General features: G+C 40.9%; 1 protein-coding gene across 2 annotated transcripts in view; it reads left to right on the top strand.

Annotated features, from left to right (window-relative positions):
• The window catches only part of LOC114648868 (kinesin-like protein KIF1C), a 109,718-nt gene that overhangs the window by 6,038 nt on the left and 81,121 nt on the right, over positions 1–22,559 (top strand). For both annotated transcript variants that reach the window (XR_007934313.1, XM_028798152.2), the window contains exons 2-3: positions 14,709–14,785; positions 14,999–15,178. Coding sequence is in view for 1 of the 2 variants with exons in the window: in XM_028798152.2 (XP_028653985.1) it covers positions 14,709–14,785; positions 14,999–15,178 (257 nt within the window). In the remaining variant the exon portion in view is untranslated. The remainder of the gene's footprint in view (positions 1–14,708; positions 14,786–14,998; positions 15,179–22,559) is intronic.

Below are 22,559 nucleotides of genomic sequence, written 5' to 3'. Positions count from 1 at the left end.
ACATCAGCAATTTTAATATTTTCTTTCATTTTTTTTTAATATCTTCAAATTTTATATAACACAGCCAAAAACTAGCTGCCCACCCCTTCCTGCACATTTTGCAAAAGAGTAAGCACTGGGCTGTCTAACCTGATGACAGAATCCTTCTGTCTGTTAATTCCATGGCTCCTGGTATTCTCAGTAGGCAGGACTCCACTCACAAAACACAAGGAATGGCAGAACCTTTAAAGACGTAGAACAGCAATAAAAAGCAAACCTAACGGAAACTGCATAAAGACATTAAAAGACAGTTAATATAAAAATAATAATAATTTAGAATGTACACCTAAGCCAAGCAAAAATCTCTGGTGGATACATAGCTGTAGCATCTCTCCTAGTGAGCCCTCTAGTTAAGTGCTCCATTTTTTGATGTAATTTATATAGTGTCTTTTACCTAAATCAACATCAGTAAGCATTAGAGACATTTCTTACCTTTTTCTGTACAGCATTTCATTCTGAGGCCTATTGAAAGTCACCAGATTCATCTGGAAAGGGTGGTGGGGGACATGGGGCTTTGCATGGGTGGGTTGCTTATAATGATTCAGATATGTGTGGTCTTTTTTTCCATGGTTTCAATTTTTGTGTTATAAAGGTGCTATTAGAAAACACATCCATACCTTTTCATCAGTGTCTTCACAGAATAAGAAGAGACCCTAGACTGCCACTTAAATCATATGCCCTGCATTATCTGTGCACTGTAGACAATGCTTTATGTACTGCATGTCAACCCAGTAATGAGTAATAAAAAGATCAACAGCACATAGGATAGAAATCACTAACAAAACCTCAAACCCCTTGTATCAAAACCAAATTATTGTTGACTGCACCCTTGTATCAAAACCAAATTATTGTTGACTGCACCACTGACATTTGCACTATAATTTACAAAATAACAATTTCAAAATGTTCTTTCTTGGCAGGAGCTGCTGTACTGGTAGTTCTTTATCTGAATTTAGTATTGTGTCTGTTGAGGTGATCTTTCACAATATTTACAAAACAGTAAAGCCAACTAACTTGCCAGCTTGCATGTGGATATAAGACACTAGGCGTGCAATCACAGCACAGCTAGCTGGTTGGTCAGTTATTGACTACTCTGAATAGAACTACTGTTATTGGTGGATAGTACAATGTCTGCAGAGGTTACTGCAATAATCTTACACCTTATTTGGAGGTGACAAGGGGGGCTCTCCTGGGGACATGTACTTATTTTAGTCATTTTATATTGTACCTTCCATATTGAACAAATGTCACAGGTCAAGAATTCTGGCTTAGAATCCCACATCAGAGGCCTTACGTACAAAGTGATAATATGAACAGATTTGATCTTAAATTTCATGGATCTGATCATACATGGAATATGATATACAAGCTGGTATTTAATTTTCATGTTTAAGCACAATTTTCAGTTGCGGTATTAATTTACATAACGTGAGCTAGTTGACAGTTGTGTAGTCTGACATCCCCAGTGACAAGGACCAACCAGTCTGCGACTTGCCCTGACAAAAACAAATAGGTTTGATTTTGTCTTAAGTCGTATGGACAGGCTTGTGTGTATGTGAGACCTGAGAACCAATGGTCACTCACCTGGAAGTACAATGCATATGATGTATCTACGAAGAATAAGGAATGTGGGAGGTTTGAACCTTGCAGACAAAAGAGAAGCTTGTCTGTCTGATGTGTCACGTTTTACATTTCATGAAGGAATGGAGAAAAGAAAAAAAAGAAGGGAGAGATTATGGCTGAACTTGCTGTTCTTGGAAAGCATTTGTATGGCATGGGGTCTATCAAACAGCATGTTATTGGCTATCGGAAAAACAAACAGACTTGTTTTGGAAGTGTGAACCTGTGCTGGAGAGCTGTCTTGGAGTGCCCTGAGGAAACCCACAAAGACATGGAGTACTCTACACAGGGAGGACCTGGGAGGTGAACACTGACCTGCTTTTTGAACAGTAGCAAGGCTACTATTGTATGACCTTGCTGCCACCACAATGAAAATAAATGCACTTAAATACACAATACAAAAATATGAAATAATTCGTGAAAATAACAAAAAAATTACATAAAAATATAAAAAATTATAATTAAAAATTAAAAGGAAAATGTGCCCACAAACATAACATAACAGAAACTTTATTAATCCCAAAGGAAACTGCAAAAGTTACAGCAGCAATCATACAAAGCAGAATACCGCAACATAAAAGGAAATGCAAAAACTCTGTATCCTTCAGAGAAGATGAGACACCATCCCAGTGTTAGGAGGACTCATTAGAGAGTTTGATGGCTGTTACAGTGCGCTTGGGGCACACCTCACTTTAATCAGAGTGATAGGCAGAGGGCGATTGTCATTGTCCTTAATGGCCAGTAGTCTTTAAGGTGACTTTCTCTCAACCACTACCTCTAGAGAGTCCTGATTGACTGTAATGCTATACCTCCCAGCTTTCAGCCTCTCCAACTCTGAAATTAATTAAGCAGATTTGAGAATCTTATACTCATTTTAATATATGGACCCTTTTATAATGAGCTCCACCACAAAGCACTATCTTCACTTTTTTATTTTGTGATGTTTTTTTTTGCTTTTTGTGAGCTCTAAGACAAAGAACTTCTCTCGAACTATCCATCTATCCCTCCATCCTTCCATCCACCATCAAACCTGTTTAATCCAATCAGGTTCACAGAAGTCTGTGCCTATCCAAGCAACCCTGGGTAGAAGACATGAAGCAGTCCTGGACAGGGTGCCACTCTATCACAGGCATACATCAGCACTTACTGGTTTATCAAGCTTTCCCAACATTTTATGCATTGGGTTCACAGTGGGCAATGCTTAGTGCTGGGCTCTTTACTTGTTCAACAGTGAAGTTCTCTCAGAATATCACTGGTGCACAGCTGCCTTCTGTCTAGGTCATGTTTATTGCATTCTACCTTTGAAGCTTAACAGCATCATTAAAGACCACAGCCATCCTGCACAGTCCTTGTCTTCTTTCTCCTTTCTGGCAATCTGTACAAGACCATTAGCACAAGACCATTGTCACTGGGCTTCATCCCAACTGAGTGGAAAACAGGACTTGATGTCCCTATCTAGAAAGGGAAGGGTGGTCACCTGGGTGTTGGACAGCATCATGGGGTCCAGAGGTTGTGGGGCATCTGTTGGTGAAGAACGATTCACTGATCTTGACTTTGCTGATGATACTGTGATCTTCTCAGAGTCAATGGAGGCGCTGATCTGGGCTGTTGACAGATTGAGTGAGGAGTCTGAGTGTCTGGGCTTGTAAGTGTCCTGGATAAAAACCAAGATCCAGGCCTTTAATGATCTCTTGGGCACAGAACTGTGTCTGTCTGTGGAGAGAGTGTCAACCGCGTCGAGAGGTTTACTTACCTCTGCAGCAATATTCATGTCTCTGGTGACTCTTTCTATGAAGTCAGTAGAGTCATTGGGAGAGCATGGGGGCCATGAGGCCACTGATATCTTTGCAAAAGGACAAAGGTCCAAGTCTTTAGAGGCCTAGTGTCTCTTGTCTTGCTACATGGTTGTGAGACATGGACGCTATCCATTGACCAGTGATGAAGAATGGACACCTTCGGTACTGTGTCTCTTTGGAGAATCTTTGGGTACCGTTGATTTGACATTGTGTTGAACAAGTGGTTGCTTGCAGAGTCCCAAGTGAGGCACATTACCTGCATTGCAAAGGAGTGTCAGTTACAGCACTACGGCTATATGGTGCGATTCTCCGAGGGGGATCCAGCTCACAGAATTCTCATTGCTGAGGACCCAAACGGCTGGATCAGCCTGGCCACGGCAGATAGATGGTCATTTCTGGGGGGTGGGACTGGACTGCAAGTCTGCCTTGGGGAGTTGCTAATCGGGATCCCGAGCTGTTTCATCATGAGGTGGGTGCAGCAACACGCTGTACCAGTGCATGCTCCCCGACCTGACCTGAATGTCACTGGTCTGTGGGAGATGTGCAAGTAAGAACCTCATTATATTGTGAATGCATGACAATAAACCTGATCTGTAACATTCCTAACTCTACTTTACTCACAAAGATGCTGCACCTATGTGAACACTGTTAGCTTTAAGTTTGTTTATATAACTCCTCTCAAGAAGACCTTTGCTTATTCTAATCCTAAACAAATCATAGAAAATAAAAATGCAAAAGACAGGAAGGAAAATGGAGCACTATATACTGTATGTACCATAAAAAATTAATCTGTTAGAAAGCAAAAAGGTAGAAGGGAAAATAAAAATGTCCATGGTAGCTCTTTCTTTAAAGCATGCCCTGTTGTTTGTCCCAGTTGTTTTACTTCTCAAAGCGCATCTCTGTGCCCACCATGTATTAACCTTCCATATTTTGAAAGAAGTGCTGGGTGGTGGACGCCATGCTTCTGCATTCCCACATGCCAGTGATTAGTGACAAGCGATATAAATTGCTTGAAAACTTTAAAGCTCCCAAGGTCGGCTTTGAGCCAAGCTGGTTTGAAAGAGCATGCTGGGGTTGAGTTTGCCTACTCGTATTTCTTTGTTTTTCTCACACTGCAGTCAGGCAGCTGCTTTCGTCACAATGTGCCTGAATGCTGAAAGGCCTTTGACATGTGACACAGATTGAGAATCTGGAGCCTGACTGCTTGTGCAACCACGTGCCAGGAGTCCGGCCAAAGAACATGTGTGGTGTTTTGGAGGGGGTCCAAAGATTGCCATCTGTACTCCGTGTCCACACAACATGGTGCTAAAAATAATGCAGTAAGTTCCACTAAGGGCCAAATTATGCCGTCTCCATGTAAACAAAATATACACCGAGACACTTCAGTGGCGTTTGATGGTCAGGGAAAGCTGTCTGATTTGCAGCCCGAGAGAGGTGACCCCAAGTAGGGCTAGACTGTCACCACAAAGAGACACAATCTTTCTCTTGTGTGGCACCTTAGTGATTGAATTCCATCTTATTAAACTGCTTTACATGTACTGGGCAGTTTTCCTTCTATTTCTGTAATTAGAGAATTAATTTACTCAAGATCATCTGTTCAGCCATCAAAGGGCTTTGAAGGCCTGCAGCCTTCAAGTTGTCGGCACCATAGGTCAAAGGGTCATTAATGTCACAGTACAGTGCGTGCGTTAATCAACATGCAACATATTTCCACTCTGCAGTGCCATGATCAGTGAGTGCAACTACCTTACCTAATCATACTGGCATAAGGTCTCCTTCCTGGGGGAACCTGGTTAGACATTTCTAGATTGACGTACTTATTCATGTTATTGGTTTTTGTTTTATGTAGCATCATGTACCTTCACTAGACAAAACTAGGTAAAAATACAGGAAATGACTGAAGTTTTTGAATGGAATAAAGTTGTAAAATGTGATGTACACCCTTCACCCCATCTCACTCCACTTCACCCCATTTCACTGCACCTTCTTTCACCACATTCCGCTGCACACCACTCCACCTTGACTCGGCTCAACTCATCACACTGCCTAGGAGTTGATGTTATTGACAAAAGTCCGAATTGCAGTAAATTTAAAAATTATTATAGTTAATGTCCACATTATATTAAGTAAATCCTGACTATTTGCGGATTCCGCTCCTGTGGATTTGCTTATCTGCTATTATAAAAGTGTAATCCATTTCGCAACAGCCGCCGTCTAGTCAAGCCTATTTGCAGCAATGTGCAGCAGAGAAAAAATTCCAAGAGGCTTATCACGCAGCAGCGAAATATGAGATTCAGCAATAACCAGTCAGTGATGCTCATTGATGTTCAGGGCTGCAGACACTTTGCACTGAATGGATCAATATGTATTTACCCAGTGGTGACAGGTGTGGGTAAGCCACTGAACCCCATTCGTGATCGGTACTGGGGCTTGCAACTATTTTCCCTATGAACAATGAATTCCTAGTAAGTATGGGTTATAAACTCATATTAAGTGTGTGCCATTTGTACACACTGCTCCTCGCTACTACCACTTGGATGGTTTGCTGTGGTCCTCAGATCAACAGTTGTGGCCTCTGACAGAGCGCCTGCAAGACAATCGAACTTGAATATAGGAGAAGTAAAAGTCATAACAAGCTTTCCGTAAGTGAATCTGTGGAAGGGTTATTACTGAATCTTGGGGAGCGAGAGCAGAAAGTAGTGCTGAGTGGTATGACCAAAATTCTATATCACGGTATTGTTCAAAATTATACCGATTTCACGGCATTTTTTTCCCATGCATGAATGGATGTTAACCACATTTTCCACTGCAATTACTGTAGTAGACTGGCTAAGAGTAACCTATTCCACTGTCATGAGAATTGTACATTGTACAATAAAACATTTTAATGTGCACACAAGTATTAATCCAGGTTTGCAGGGCTCCATAAAGTGATAGATTTCAAGGCGGTGGCACTAATGAAGAGAGGGAATCACATTGCATGACAGTTGCAGTCAAAGTATAGAACCTTTTTATTGAACAAATTTTGCAAACAACTTAAACTATAATTTTGACAACATATTTTCAACCATCCAAAGAGGCATTTAGACTTTTTAAAATATCCAGAGGTGCTTGTCAAAAGTTGTATTACACTGAACATGTCTTAGAAAAGCAATAAATAGTAAATATTTTTTGTAAACCAACTACACTTTCTGTTAACGTTAACAATCTCTGTCCACTGACATGTTAGCTATATGGATTGAAATGGAGTTGGTTATCTCAATCCACCGCTTGCTTTTTTTGTCATAGGCAGTACCTCTAACAAACGCGTCTACAAGTGATATCTGACTCGAGTGTCCTCTAGCTTTGTCAGTTTTACCTGAGGACACGGAGGGTGCCAATCTTAGTTCCATACATTCATCGTACTCCAAAACATATTTTCGGGTAAGGTGGTGCAGCAAATTGCTTGTGTTGCTGCCTCCGGCGACAACTTTAGCTCGATGCACTTGCAGTAAATAGTTATTTGGTCCACATCCAACCTTTTAAAACCAAAGTATCTCCAGACAACAGACACGGCTCCTTTTTTCGGCAAAAGTTCTTCTGTGTCATCATGTTCAACTTTATCGTCTGCTACAGCTTCAGCTTCAGAATGTTCTCTGTCCATTTTCACTGCTCAATACCTCCACTAATGCATGTACTCAGTTGCATGCGTGTTTAGCGGTGTAGCAGTGAAAAAGGTCCCCTCTTAAACAGTTTCCCACCGTGCCACATTCCGAACGTTGTTTAGGCTATTTAAACCGGTGTTGCGGTATAAGAAAAATCCATATCCTAACAAAAATAAAAAATGGTTTTTGGTATGAACCGGTATACCTCCCAGCACTAGCGGAGAGCCAGTATGTCTGCCCAAACCAGTAGAGCTGCCATCCCACTGGAATCTAACCCCATTTTTCCAATAGGATCAATGCTTCAGTTTCGGCAGTTTCCATATCTGCAAGGGTTTTTCAAGACCACAACCCCCATGGATAACAGGAATTTGTTATCTGTATTTGTATATACTTTTAAGACAGAAACATTGCTTTTAATACATAAGAAATGTATTAATGATTAATTGTGCACAAAGGTGCGCATCTTTATCCATCAAAACACTTGCTAACGTGTTACTCAGATGTAATTCAATAGCAGGTATTCATCTCTCCAGCCTGATTGGCTGAACTGATGAAAGTGAAGCTTCTTTCCACCTTCTTCACACTGTGGGCAAGTAAACTGAGCACAAGATGTTGCTTTTTCTTTGTCTCTCTTCTATTTCAAGTCATAAACTTTAAAAATACATTGTAAATCCCAATTATATAAAGTGGAGTCACAGGGGAAGTCAGCCAGCATTGACTGATCAAATAAAGTTGAACCGCACATCACTCTGGTAATATTCTAATATGGGAGAACATCATTATACACAGTGCACATACAACACTACACACAAAGACATTACCTTTAAGACACTAATACACCAACAGCAAATCACATTTTTCATTCCCATAGGACATATTTTACATTTAAATGTTTGTCAGTTTTTAATTAATTTTTAGTGCACCAAATAAAACTTTTTTTTTTATTTTTTATATACCTGTGCTACAAGAAGAATTTCATTTGGGATAAAGGATCAATCAGTTTATCACCTATCCTTTAAGAGTGTAAAATATAGCTGTTTCAGTTGAATGCGCTAAAGGATGTTTTAGACAGCTGAGCTAAGAAGAATCCCCTTCTTTCTGGTGACCTGTTGAGCTTCTGACTGTGAGAGCATCTTCTTCGTGCAGCGGGTGCTTGTCATTTCAACCTCATTACAAGTTGCAGGTTTACAGACTTGGAGTTAGAGAGTAAGTGTTTAATAGTAAGGACCAGGAAGTGAATGTAGTCGGGAAAAGTCGAAAGTCAGACCAATCTATTGTCAAAAGTAAATCACTAGTCAGACCTCAAAGATCTTAAACAAGAGCTTAGATTTCTAAATCAGGAGGACAAAGTTTAAAACATTTTAGTTTGCTCGCTAAACAGGAGTTATTTGCCATCTCACATACTGCGAAAATACACATGCAGACCTATATATAGTCACTCCGGGAACATCATATGTGCTACACATTCTGGAGAATGGGGCGGCACGGTGGTGCAGTGTTAGCGCTGCTGCCTCGCAGTTAGGAGACTTGGGTTTGCTTCCCGGGTCCTCCCTGCGTGGAGTTTGCATGGTCTCCCTGTGTCTGCGTGAGTTTCCTCCCACAGTCCAAAGACATGCAGGTTTTGGCGATCCTAAATTGTCCCTAGTGTGTGCTTGGTGTGTGTGTGTGTGTGTGTGTGTGCCCTGCGGTGGGCTGGCGCCCTGCCCGGGATTTGTTTCCTGCCTTCCTGTCTGCTCCAGCAGACCCCCGTGACCCTGTAGTTAGGATATAGTGGGTTGGATAATGGATGGATGGATTCTGGAGAATTCTGAGAATGTTTTGCAATGGGTGTTTCAATGACAATCAAAGATGACACAATGGAATAACATTAAAATTGTTATTCAAATTGTTGTTAAATAAAAAGCAAACATTACTTTTGGAGTCCTTGGGTTCCAAAACCACAAAATTAGACATATATATGATTTATTTATTCAGGAAAACCCACAAAAATTTAACAAACACTGATCATAACAGCAGGAAGCAGTGCCAATTCATCCCAGCCTCTCACCCAGTCACAATAAGGTGTCCCTCTTTTCTTGGAAAAGTAGTCAGCTGCCAATTCATATTATCCTCAGAAATAACCGCCCTCCACCTTTCACCTCCTTGGCATCCTTATAGAAAATAAACCCCACATTATCAATTAACCTTGCACCACCATTCTCTCCTGATAGACCTCACGTGCTGTAAGTGTTTAGGCAGCATCTTCTTTTCACAAAATGCTGCATGCTTGCATATTCCTAGTTAAAGACCTCTGTAACCCTGGGGAATTGACGTATTGGACTTTCATTCAGCCTGCCCTAATAATGGAAGGTTTAGGAGATGTGAGAAATCTGTTTCACCTTCCAGCTGGGATGGTTTATTAATCGGCAAAAATCTACTTTAAATAATTTTCACTTTCTCTGTTGTGATATAGATGTGGTGACAGGCTTTTTCGACAAATAACCCAGACCTGCTTGCCGTAATAAATAAAATAATTCAATTTATTTATAAAATAAGAAAAATAGCAGATTGATATACTTGTATGTAAGTATACAGTAAGTGATTATATGTATTGGCACCCCTTGTAAAAATGAGTAAGAAGGGTTAGAAAAAAATCACCGCTAAAGAACCGTCATCGTCATCTTGGACTGAAAAAATCTGAAACATCTGACTTTTAATTGAAACAAGTTCATTCAAAGAAAAACAAAGCCCTCATCAAGAAACTGATATTTTCAACAAAAACACACGTGCCACAATTGTTGGCACCCTTGGAAATGATTGTGAAACAATGTAACTGAAGCATGTTTCCCATTTTAATTGGACATTGTAAGTTGATTGGAGTGTATTGGAACTTTTCAGATGAAATCAATGACTTCCTGATTAACTAGAATACATATGTGAGGAGACACAGAACCAAATTTTCTTAGCCAACCATCATCATGGCAAAAAAAAGAACACTCAATCCAAATGAGGGAGAAGTGTGTTCCCCTTCATAACTCGGGGAATGGTTATAAAAAAAAATAGCTACTCGCCTGAAAATTCCCATTTCTGCAGCTAGAGCAATAATCAAAACATTTTTATCGACCGCAATTGTGGCAAACTTGCCTGGAAGAGAACCCAAATTTATTTTACCCAGCCCCCCCCCACATACAGTGAGAAGGATGGTAAGTGAGGCAATAATATTTCCAAGGATCTCTGTTGGGGAATTGCAAGAGAAAGTAAAACCCTGGGGTTATAAAGTCTCCAAAACCACCATCAGACAACATCTCCATGCCAACCGATTATTTCAAAGGTATGCCAGAAAGAAGCCTCTTCTGTCAGTTATCCACAAATGTAAGTGCCTGGAGTTTGTGAAAATGTTACTACAACTTTGACTGGAACAGTTTTCTATGGTAAAATGAAATAAAAATTTAACTTTTTGTCAATAAACACGCAAAGTGGGTTTGGTGTAAAAAGAAGGATGGCTATAATGAAAAGAACCTTGTCCCAACTGTGAAATATGGTGGAGTTTCTGTGATGTTTTGGGGCTATTTTTCCCCCAAAGGCCCTGGAAACATTGTTAGGGTACATGACATCATGAATTCCATGAAATATTAGGAGATTTTAAATCAAAACTTGACTACCTTCACCAGAAAACTAAAACTGAGTCATCATTGGATCTTCCAGCAGGACAATGGACTGAAGCACATGTCCAAATCAACCCTGCAATGGTTAACTGACCACCAGATCAACGTTCTACCAAGGCCATCTCAGTCCCCCTGACCTGAACCTAATTGAAAACCTGTGGAGTGAGCTGAAGAGGAGAGTTCACAGGAGAGGGCCTTGGACCCTGGATGATCTGGAGAGATTATGTAAAGAAGATAGGTTTCATATGCCATGCTCTGTATTCTCCCACCTTATAAAAGGTTACAAGAGAAAGACTCTGGACTGTTGTATTAGCAAAGCGAGGTTGTACTAAGTATTAAATGCAGGGGTGCTAACAATTGTGGCACATGTGTTTTTGTTAAAATATTTAATTCTTGATGAGGCTATGTTTTACTTTGAAAGAACTTGTTTCAATTAAAAGTCACTCATTTTTTCAGTGCAAGGTGACGGTTCATCAACAAACAGTGATTTTTTTTTAACCCTTCTTACTAATTTTAACAAGGAGTGACAATAACAGTTGAGGGCACTGAATGTATATATATATATATGTATGTGTATGTATGTGTGTGTGTATGTGTATATATTGTGGCACCCGGACTGGGCTCATGCCCGGCCAGGACGCCCAGGAAGACAGGAGGAGGGCTCATTCCTCCTCCAGACCGCGAGGGGGCGTCCGCCCTGGTTGTATTGGGGGCCACGGGTACAGGGCTTGGAAGCCCAACCCTGTAGGGGCCCATGGTCACCCCTGCCTGAAGTACCCTGGACCCCAGTACTTCTGCCACACCAGGAAGTGCTGGGGGGAAGAAGAGAGGTAACACCCAGAGTGCTTCCGGGAGGACAACTGGCATTTCTGCCACACTGGGGCGTGTCTGCGGGATTGCCGGTGCACAACTGGAACACATCCAGGTATGGATAAAAGGGGCTGCCTCCCTTCATTCGAGGCTGGAGTCGGGTGGAAGCAAGACAAGGTTCAAGAAAGAGAGAAGGAGGCGGTCTGAAGAGGCAGAGTGGTTGGCCTGGACTTTGGGGAAGATTGGGGTTTGTGGCACTTGGACTTTGTAAATAGTATTGTAAATAAACGTGTGTTGGGTGACATGAGTGTGTCTGCCTGTCTGTGTCTGAGCCATTCTCCACAATATATATAATGACAAAATTATGGTAGCTTGGTTTTATGTTTTTTATCTCAATTTTAGAAAAGGGCGCATAGCTTATGAATTCTGATCTTTCAAATCATGTTGTCAAAATGGATACGTTTTTAATTAGTTATAAAGTTGCTAGTACCTGCACCGTGAAGGTGATGTTGATTTACTCACAGGTAGACTGCAGTTGCTTCCCACAACTTAAAGCATTTTGTATGTGTGAGTGTGCGTGTGTGAGATGCTGCTCTGAACTTTTCCTACTGGATTTAGTAAGAAATTTATAACAATTAAAGACTTATTCTTCACAAAGGTTATTACATTTCAGTTACAGTAATACCAATACCATAATACATTGACTGGCTTTATCATAACCATTAAGTTAACAATTAATAGTTTTAGGAATCAAAATAGGTGTACTTATGATTTTGTCTAGGGGCAGCTTGGTTCTTTCCCGGGTTGGCTTTTTCCACACTTGTGGAAGGATCTTCAGTGAGCTTTTCTTTCTTTTCTCCTTCTCTGCTTTGGTCACACCTTCTGGTTACGGCTGGGACTACAGTTTTCTCTTTGAGGTTTTTTCATACATGATCTTTGGTTGCAAGCAAAATTTTGCCTGCTGGGGCAGCTGTTGATCAGTCAGCTTTCATCATTAGCAAGGTGAACGCATGGCTTTTATGTAGGTCTCTCTCGCTTGCTCACGTACTTGCTTTCCTTAGCAAAGTTTGGATCTGTGCCCCTGTCATCCAACTCCAATCCACACAAGTCTTCCATCCTTCTGGTCCTGAACTAGTTTGCCCTTTGGAATTGAAATGAATTGCTCTAACATTTGTTGCGATCACACCATAGACAACAGAATACCTCCTACAGAGAGCAGAAGTTATGGTCAGGTTGAGAGCAGTAGGCTTGATCAAGAGAGCTCAGATTTGGAGTGTGCAAGGTTATTTAAAGGGAGGAATTAGACGTCTTGCACTGGTTCCTTGGGTGCACATTAGCACATCCTTTTGGTTGACAATTGGTGCAAAGTGTTGTCCATCAATGTTGCCAGTTGTTGAGTTATGGTCCTTTTATAGCTGATTAAGAATTTAGATGGTTCCTCACAGAGACATCTCAGGGGTGTCACTTGGCTTGTGATCGATCCCCTAATCAGATGAGGCATAGAGGCTGCATTCCAAAGATAAGCACATTTAAGAAGAAACCGATATTAAGAGTGTCTGACAACAGCTTTTTCAGTCAAAAACTTGTGTTCCAGGCATAGCAAATGGATAATGCCAGTCTGTCCAACAATGGTCCAGTTGTCAGATGTTGTATACATTGTGTGCCCTGGCATTAACCCAAATATATGCCACTCACTTTTGATTATGATGTGCTATGAGGATCTGCACCCTCAGCACTTCCATTTGATTAGTGTGGAATGCCTCACGTTGCCCTGACATTACTCCATAAGAGAGAGAGAAGAGGGTTTCAGGGTGCCAGGTCTGTGACAGGCCTACACTCTTTAGGATCAGTATCTTACATCCCCAAGCCATGCTGTGTTCTATTTTATTCACAAGCTACTCTGCAAGCATCACAAAATACCTTGCATTCCAGCCAGGCTCTATAGCGACTATTGAGTTACTCAGTGCTGAAAACCTGCCTCTGAACTGCAGTTCATTAGCAGATGGTGCATGCCACTGTCAAGCCTCCATAGATTGCTTAAGTGAGGTCACAGGAGCAGAGAGTGACGGGTGAGCCAAGTCTCTGTGTTCTGCACGTCAGGAGTCTGCCTCTGTCCAGGTGGCATGCATCAGAGGGTAGTGCCGTGGTGTTGTGGCGAGCATGCAGGGGAGAGGATTGGAGAAGCACGATTTTATGTTTCTGTGTGGGAGGAACCCCTAAACTGTGCCCCTCCTTAAGTGGAGCTTTAGTCACGAGGGTGCTTTTATTATTGTGCTGCCATTTTTGACCCCCAGATATGTCAAATCACAGTGTGCAATTGAACACTGGTTAACAATGCTGTTCATTGGAGCCGGGTACAGTTCCTCACCCAGCCCATGTATATATGGAAATTCTATGATTTACTTGTGCTTATGAGGTTTCCTCACATATCCCAAAGACATTCAGTGTAGTTTGCTCTAAATCAGAGGGTGTATGGATATCAGCATGCCCTGTAGCAGAGTGTCACCCCTGTTCAAGTTTAGTTCCTGGAGCACATTGTTGGCAGGATAGGCTTCTAGTTCTTTTGGGCCCTTAGTAGAAGCTTAGGTTAATAATACGAATGAATGTAGACAAATTTAAAATGAGATGGGGCAGATAGTATTAAACTGAGCGGTAATTCTGGGAGGACAATCAACCAAAAAATGCAGTTGAGGCTTTCAGCAGGGAGCACATCATTTGCAGGATTTCCACCTGTGGACTGCAGGGAAGGGTTTGTGTGCGTAGGCCAGGCTGATGTGAAACGGGAAGGCACACTTAAACTGTGTAATATGCTTGGTCACTATGCCGTTAAGGTATTGAGGTGAGTGTTGTCTGTGCCTAATGGATAATCACTTTGGATTATAGCTTTATAGGGTCATTATTGATACACTTTCAAAGTACAGTGAACTTCTTAAGTGTGACAATGCTGTGCGGAGTATCCTCCATGTCAGTTTTTTCCCCATTCTTAACCCACGTAACTTAGGTGTGGGAACGGAGTTCCACTGATCTTCACTATTCAATTAAATCCTGCCTCTTATTGATCTTATATGGGCAGTGTGGAGTGCTGTTGTAAAGGATTTGACCCATTATTGCCTCCCAGGTGCCTCACAGTAGATGTTCTTTTTTGTAATTTACAGGCATTACTAACCCTAAGCAGCCCAAAGATGCACCCAAGACTTTCACCTTTGACTATTCCTACTGGTCACACACCACGGTAAGTGACGCTTCACTGCAGCAAAGGTGAGAGGGGTGTGAGTGATTTTGGGACTGAAGATCAGCACTTGTGGGGCTGGTCACTTGGGTATTAAGATCTAAATGTGCTTGAGTAAAGTGGAGTGCTGCTTTTTATATCGGGACCTAGCTTGCTTTTCATGTTGACTGTTTGAACAAGAAAACGCATTCACTGGTTGTTGGTGTACTTATACAGGCAGAAGACCCAGACTTTGCCTCCCAACAACGCGTCTACAAGGATATCGGTGAAGAGATGCTACTGCACGCATTTGAAGGCTACAATGTCTGCATCTTTGCATATGGCCAGACAGGTGCAGGAAAATCCTACACTATGATGGGACGGCAGGAGCCCAACCAGCAGGGTATCATCCCACAGGTAGGATTGTCTCTGACTTCTCTTTTGATTCACACTTTGTTCGATGTTTATCTTTTTCTTTTTGGTTCAGACCTTTGACTATCTCTTATTATGTGCCTGCCTGATGTGACATCTCCTGGTCTTCCCTTATTTCACAATAATTTGTGAAGAAGCGGTCTCAGCATCCTTACCAAGTAGAGATCTCATGGAAACTCAATTTATACCTTTCTTGAATTTAGGAGGCTGAAGTTTTAGAAACCAGCCCCTTTTGAATTTGTATCACACAAGAGCAAACTCCCACCACAATCCCTACAACTTTATTATACCAGGTAATAAATAAGTGGATCCCCTTGAGTTCTCTTCATATGTGTTATCCATAAGGTCTGTGGCCGAACTCTGATCTAAGCATCCTCTTCCATGTCAAGACACCTCCACTGAGGGCTTTGGGTCAATAAGCACTATACGGTATATAATAAACAAGCCCCAATGCACTAATGATATAGTGCCTGGCAGTCAGTTGGTTTACTATTCTGCCCTTATTATGTCTCAATTTAATGGAAACACAAAATACCCAATAAATAATACTTGTGAGCTGAAAAAAGACTAGGAGATTAGAGAACACTGAAAAGGCACAGGACAAAAGCCAGGCGACAGAATAATGATAAGCAGCCAAAGCAGAGGATGAAACAAAAGAAGTCCAAATGGGAACAAAGTCCAAAACCATAAAATAAAAACCTGATGCTAGGGACTACTTACGAATGAAGCTAATAGCACCAGTGAAGTTAAGACTTTGCATCCATTGAGAGATAACTTCCCTCACTCCCTCTTTGTGTGTAATGAGTAGTGACTTCAATAGTGCAACGGTTGCAGTCACTTTATTAAAAGTAATGCATCAAGTAAACACGAATAATCAAGATGATAGTGAAAATCAACATTCACGTTTCAACTGAAAGTCCAAAGTAAACCGCAGAAATCAATTCTGCACATATAAAAACCACATTTATACCAAAATATAAGCAAAAGATCTGTGAATATTACACTCGGTTTCCATTTTCTCTTTCTGATCCCCAGTTATGCTGCTTCTGTTATGGAAGTCTTTAACTTCTCCATCATTCCACTTCCTGCTCATGTCTAAGATAGATAAAAAAATAGAAATAGTAAATAAATCTATCTATCTATCTATCTATCTATCTATCTATCTATCTATCTATCTATCTATCTATCTATCTATCTATCTATCTATCTATCTATCTATCTATCTATCTATCTATCTATCTATCTATCTATCTATCTATCTATCTATCTAGCAAAGTTTTACTGTCAAGTGATGCAAAGAGTATGCGACACGTGTTTTTCCCTAATTCTGGGCTCATCAGGCATACACACTCACTGCACCCCCCCCGTCTCGGGGAATCGAACGTCAGCATTAGAGGCAAAGCCTCTTACGTTGCGCCATGGCGTGTGGTTCGTTCATTTGAGAGCATGTAGATCGGGTAATTACATTCATGGCATTCGTAGTCTGAATCACAATTTGATTGTATGGGTGGTTACCTACCAGGTAACGCTTGTGGTTGGTCTGCAAGCCGGCAAACATCCACCACAGTGCCAGATTGTGATTCAGACTACGAATACTCTAATGCTGATGTCCGAGGTTCGATTCCCTGAGAGGGGGGTGCAGTGAGTGTGTACACCTGATGAGCCCAGAATTAGGGCAAAACACGTGTCGCGTACTCTTTGCATTATTTGACAGTAAAATATATATATATATCCTCTTTAATAAAATCCCTTTGTGCGTCCAGGTGTCCGTGTGTGTGTGTCTTCTGGTGAAGTGCGCATGTGCGGGGCTTCTGGTGAAGTGCGCATGTGCGGGGCACAGTGCGATGCGCGATATTACTGTCAGAGAAAGTTAGAGGTGTTTTACGGAAATACAAACCAGTATTACTGCGAGAGGAAATTAAAGGTACGCAATACAGTGACGCATATTACAGCCACATACAAGCCAGTATTACTGTCAGAGGAGATTAAAGGCATATTACCGACGTGCACGCCTGTATTACCACCAGAGAAAATTAAAGGTATATTACGGACGTACAAGCCAGCGGACGTACAAGACAGTATTACTGTCACAGAAAACTAAAGACACACAATACACGGCGGCAGCCCATGAAGAACGGTCAGCTCAGCAAGTAAACATCAACAAAAGAAAGGCTGAAAGAAAGAAAAATTCGACCAACAAAAAGAATGAGGTCAAAGTCCCTTGCCATTTAATATACAGTAGACTATTCCTACTAATGTTATATATATATATATATATATATATATATATATATACAGTATATAAACTCAATTTCCCATTTAGTAAAAAAATTGAATTTGTTTTCAGAATGGCACATCAACACCATTAGGTATCCACTAAGAAAAGATATTTCAGTATATCAGTAATTCAGGATGAAAAAAAACCTTACAATATAAAAACTAAATACCCCAAAATGTCAAAAATCCCTTGATGGATTTAATTGAAATTTGGCAAAACTAGTCAGTGTGTGTTTTTATTTGTTGATAATTTTTTATTTGTTGATATTTATTAATATTATGTTAACTTACATGTTCTGAGCTGCACTGAGAATGTGCTTTATGCAAATGAAGAATGCAGTAGAAGTGATCGACAGGCCATGTGAATAACACCACTCACCAATATGGTGGGTGGATGACTGAAGACTGAACGGTGTCCTGGAAAGCTGTGATCACGTTGTGAAATGGAAAGGGAAAGTTTAGCAAAGCTCAAGGAAGATGGAAAGTTCAATGGTTAGCAAGCATTCTTAAATTTGTACTGACTCTTACCTTCCACTCCATTGACCTCCAGCCCCCAGTTACGATGCTGAAAACCAAAGCCCATCACATTTCCTACTCTTCAATTGCTGTGCTGCAAAATCCAGGGGAGAGATGGTCTTGGATAGTGGCACTTGAACTTCTAATGGGGAAACGCTCCCCGCTTACTTGCTGTTCACGTTACTACATCAATGTAACATGCAGTGTGTGAGCACAAATGTATATCCACTTGAAGTCCTGCTTTACGTATACATTCATATTTGCGGACAAGTACTGCTTTATATATTCATTCATATCTGCATACTTTAAAGGGAGACTACAAACAACTGATGAAAAAGTCAAAAAGAAATACTGTACTCAAGTGTACGCCATAAACAAATGAAAATTGTAAACATCTAATGATGACACTAATATATACTTTAATTTCATATTATTCTTACTGATTACCCATTTCAATTCAAAAGAATACACTTTTCCTGTAAAATTGTCTTTTGCGATGACCATCAACAAAAGGTAATCAATAAAAAAAGCAAAAATGTTTTACTTGGGAACAATTGAGTATAGCATGTTCAAGAATAAGAAGCTCCGGTGACCTACTGTTATTATTATTATTACTTATTATTTGACTGACACCTTTAACCAAGTAAACTTACAACATTTGAGATACAATTGGTTATATTTCTTTTGTTTTTCCAATTGGAGCACAGGCAGGTCAAGCGACTTGCTCAGGGTCACTCAGTGTCTGCTGCAGGATTTGAATCCCCAACCTCAGGGTTTGAAGTCCCAGGTCCAAAGTCTTAACTACTACAAAACACTGCCAACCAATAATATTGGAAAAAAAAAAACAAAAACTACAAAGTTTATATACAGAAGTGCACTTAGTTAGTTACACTTATACTTCACTATATACTTCAGATATTCTTACCTAAATGTACGTTGTTTTTCTTTGTATGTTAATTGCTTTTTTTACATGTTGTTGTATAGCACTTTGAGCTACATCCTTTGTTTGAAAATGTGCTATAGAATGTGTTTTATAGAAATAAACTTTATTGTGTTCTGTTCACTCCTCCACTCGCAAGCTCCATCCTCTGCCTCCTGACTCCGGCTCCCCGAATGAAGTGAGGCGGCCCCTTTTATATTGCAACCGGATGTGCTCCAGGTGTACCCTGATGAACTTCCTGCAGCATTTCCTGGTGTGGCGGAAGTACAGCATGGGCACCTGGAAGCACTCTAGGTGCATTTGGTTCCTCTTCTGGCAGCACATCCTGGTGTGGTGGAAGTGCTGCCATCCAAGGCTCCAGGATTGTCCAGGCGCCCCATTGCAGTGGCCATGGACCCCAACAAGGTTGAGCTTCCAAGCTCCCAATCCGTGGCCCTGATGTAATCCAGGGTGGCTGCCCTCTCGCGCCCCAGGGAAGATACAGTGCACCTGGAAAGTATTCACAGCGCATCACTTTTTCCACATTTTGTTATGTTACAGCCTTATTCTAAAATGGATTAAATTCATTTTTTTCCTCAGAATTCTACACATAATACCCCATAATGACAACATGAAAAAAGTTTGCTTGAGGTTTTTGCAAATTTATTAAAAATAAAAAAACTGAGAAATCACATGTACATAAGTATTCACAGCCTTTGCTCAATACTTTGTCGATGCACCTTTGGCAGCAATTACAGCCTCAAGTCTTTTTGAATATGATGCCACAAGCTTGGCATAGCTATCCTTGGCCAGTTTCACCCATTCCTCTTCGCAGCACCTCTCAAGCTCCATCAGGTTGGATGGGAAGCGTCGGTGCACAGCCATTTTAAGATCTCTCCAGAGATGTTCAATCGGATTCAAGTCTGGGCTCTGGCTGGGCCACTCAAGGACATTCACAGAGTTGTCCTGAAGCCACTCCTTTGATATCTTGGCTGTGTGCTTAGGGTCGTTGTCCTGCTGAAAGATGAACCGTCGCCCCAGTCTGAGGTCAAGAGCGCTCTGGAGCAGGTTTTCATCCAGGATGTCTCTGTACATTGCTGCAGTCATCTTTCTCTTTATCCTGACTAGTCTCCCAGTCCCTGCCGCTGAAAAACATCCCCACAGCATGATGCTGCCACCACCATGCTTCACTGTAGGGATGGTATTGGCCTGGTGATGAGCGGTGCCTGGTTTCCTCCAAAAGTGACACCTGGCATTCACACCAAAGAGTTCAATCTTTGTCTCATCAGACCAGAGAATTTTCTTTCTCATGGTCTGAGAGTCCTTCAGGTGCCTTTTGGCAAACTCCAGGCAGGCTGCCATGTGCCTTTTACTAAGGAGTGGCTTCCGTCTGGTCATTCTACCATACAGGCCTGATTGGATTGCTGCAGAGATGGTTGTCCTTCTGGAAGGTTCTCCTCTCTCCACAGAGGACCTCTGGAGCTCTGACAGAGTAACCATCGGGTTCTTGGTCACCTCCCTGACTAAGGCCCTTCTCCCCCGATCGCTCAGTTTAGATGGCCGGCCAGCTCTAGGAAGAGTCCTGGTGGTTTCAAACGTCTTCCACTTATGGATGATGGCGGCCACGGTGCTCATTGGGACCTTCAAAGCAGCAGAAATTTTTCTGTAACCTTCCCCAGATTTGTGCCTTGAGACAATCCTGTCTCGGAGGTCTACAGGTGTGTGCCTTTCCAAATCATGTACAATCAACTGAATTTACCACAAGGTGGACTCCAATTAAGCTGTAGAAACATCTCAAGGATGATCAGGGGAAACAGGATGCACCTGAGCTCAATTTTGAGCTTCATGGCAAAGGCTGTGAATACTTACGTACATGTGCTTTCTCAATTTTTTTATTTTTAATAAATTTGCAAAAACCTCAAGTAAACTTTTTTCATGTTGTCATTATGGGGTGTTGTGTGTAGAATTCTGAGGAAAAAAATGAATTTAATCCATTTTGGAATAAGGCTGTAACATAACAAAATGTGGAAAAACTGATGTGCTATGAATACTTTCCAGATGCACTGTATTGCCCCTCTCCCAGTCCTTCCCTTCTCCAGGTGTCCCAGTGGGGCAAGGTCCCCGGTTGTCTGCCACACCATACAGAGGAATTTGGAGACAAGTTGTGGCAATTTCAACATAAACTTCCCAACAAAATTGTCACTATGTATGAGAAAAAAAATAAAATTCATGCAATTACTTTGTGCTTATTCAAAAAAATCTAATTAGCTCAAAAGAATTCAATGACCACATCTCAGTGTGTTAAAAGTAAAAAGACCTTTCATAGATTCAGAGCTATTCATGTGCACTCGAATTGCTGGCTGAAGTGCTAAGCCATGACACCTAAAGCAAAAACAGTAATAGAACTTGTCAGGGGAATTCCATTTCCCAGCAACAGTGCGACAAGAAGCACAGAAGTTCTTGTTGATGATTTGTTTAATTGCCTCTTAGTGACTTGTGACTACTAGCATGTTATTGACAACCAAACCTTACAATGTAGACACTGCTCAGTCTGTTTTTTGTCAGATTGTTTTTTTGATAGCCTGACGTGATCAGATTCAGACTTACTTACTTCAAGAAATGCCTGAATACTTCCAAAAAAAGGCTAAACACACTCAAAGGAAATAAGGTCTAAACACTCAAAAAAGGTCTAAAATGGGAAAGCCCAAAAAAATATAGAGGAATTGCCACATCATAGGCCAAAATAAATGAAAACCATGAATAATATATTTATTTTGTTAAATTAAATGAAGTGTTCAAAAGTACACATGGGTCAATACTTCAAATGCTCAAAACTGCAAAAGAATTCCAAAGAACTAAATATAAAGAAGCAAAAATAATACTAAAGAATAAAAGACAAATTAATTATTACAGAATCCAAAATGAAAAACCATAAATTAACAAGAACCAAATGTCTAAGCCAAAGCATAAAGACGATAATAGTCCAAAGACAGACAGACTTATAAAAATAGGAGTCACAAAGAGGATGAACAACAAAAGCAAGATGAATTGAATGTTGTGGTATGAGGGATAGAGAATGTTCAAGGAAAAGTTGCACCCTGTTTGATAATAGGTTAACAAAAAAAATGGTTCTTTGCAGTAAAGTAAGCAGGGATTCAATGTCGCAAACACAAAACAAATGCACAAATCATAGCCACTGGTGGCTCTTTGCTAAGGGTCTCTCTGTGGAGAGGTTCAGGCTGAGACTGAGACACCACATTCTAGAAATGACCAATAGTTTGGACCAAAAGGGGTTGAAGAAGGGTGGAGTTATTTAGCCTCAAGGGGCATATTCTCGGAGATGGGGAGGGAAGAGACGAGATTGTTAGCAATAGCGCCCCCTCTTGTCCCGGAGGGGTTTCGCATTCCTGATCTGAGCTGATAAGTTGAATCACAGATGTGCATGTGTGACACTACCTAGTTCTTTAACACTAGCCTGAGAAAAGCTGTGGGCATAAGTGGGTCCCAGGTAAGCTGTATAGGTGCTTAATATATAGATTAATTTAAAAACAAACTAAATTGGCAAAACTAATGAAAAACAAAATATCAAATTAAAGAACTTAAATGTTTGCATAGGATAACATCATAAAATAGTCAACAAAAAGCTCTGGTACT

Source organism: Erpetoichthys calabaricus, chromosome 3, assembly GCF_900747795.2.
Source record: "Erpetoichthys calabaricus chromosome 3, fErpCal1.3, whole genome shotgun sequence".
Taxonomy (NCBI): domain Eukaryota; kingdom Metazoa; phylum Chordata; class Cladistia; order Polypteriformes; family Polypteridae; genus Erpetoichthys; species Erpetoichthys calabaricus.
This window is presented reverse-complemented; position numbering and strand designations above follow the sequence as displayed.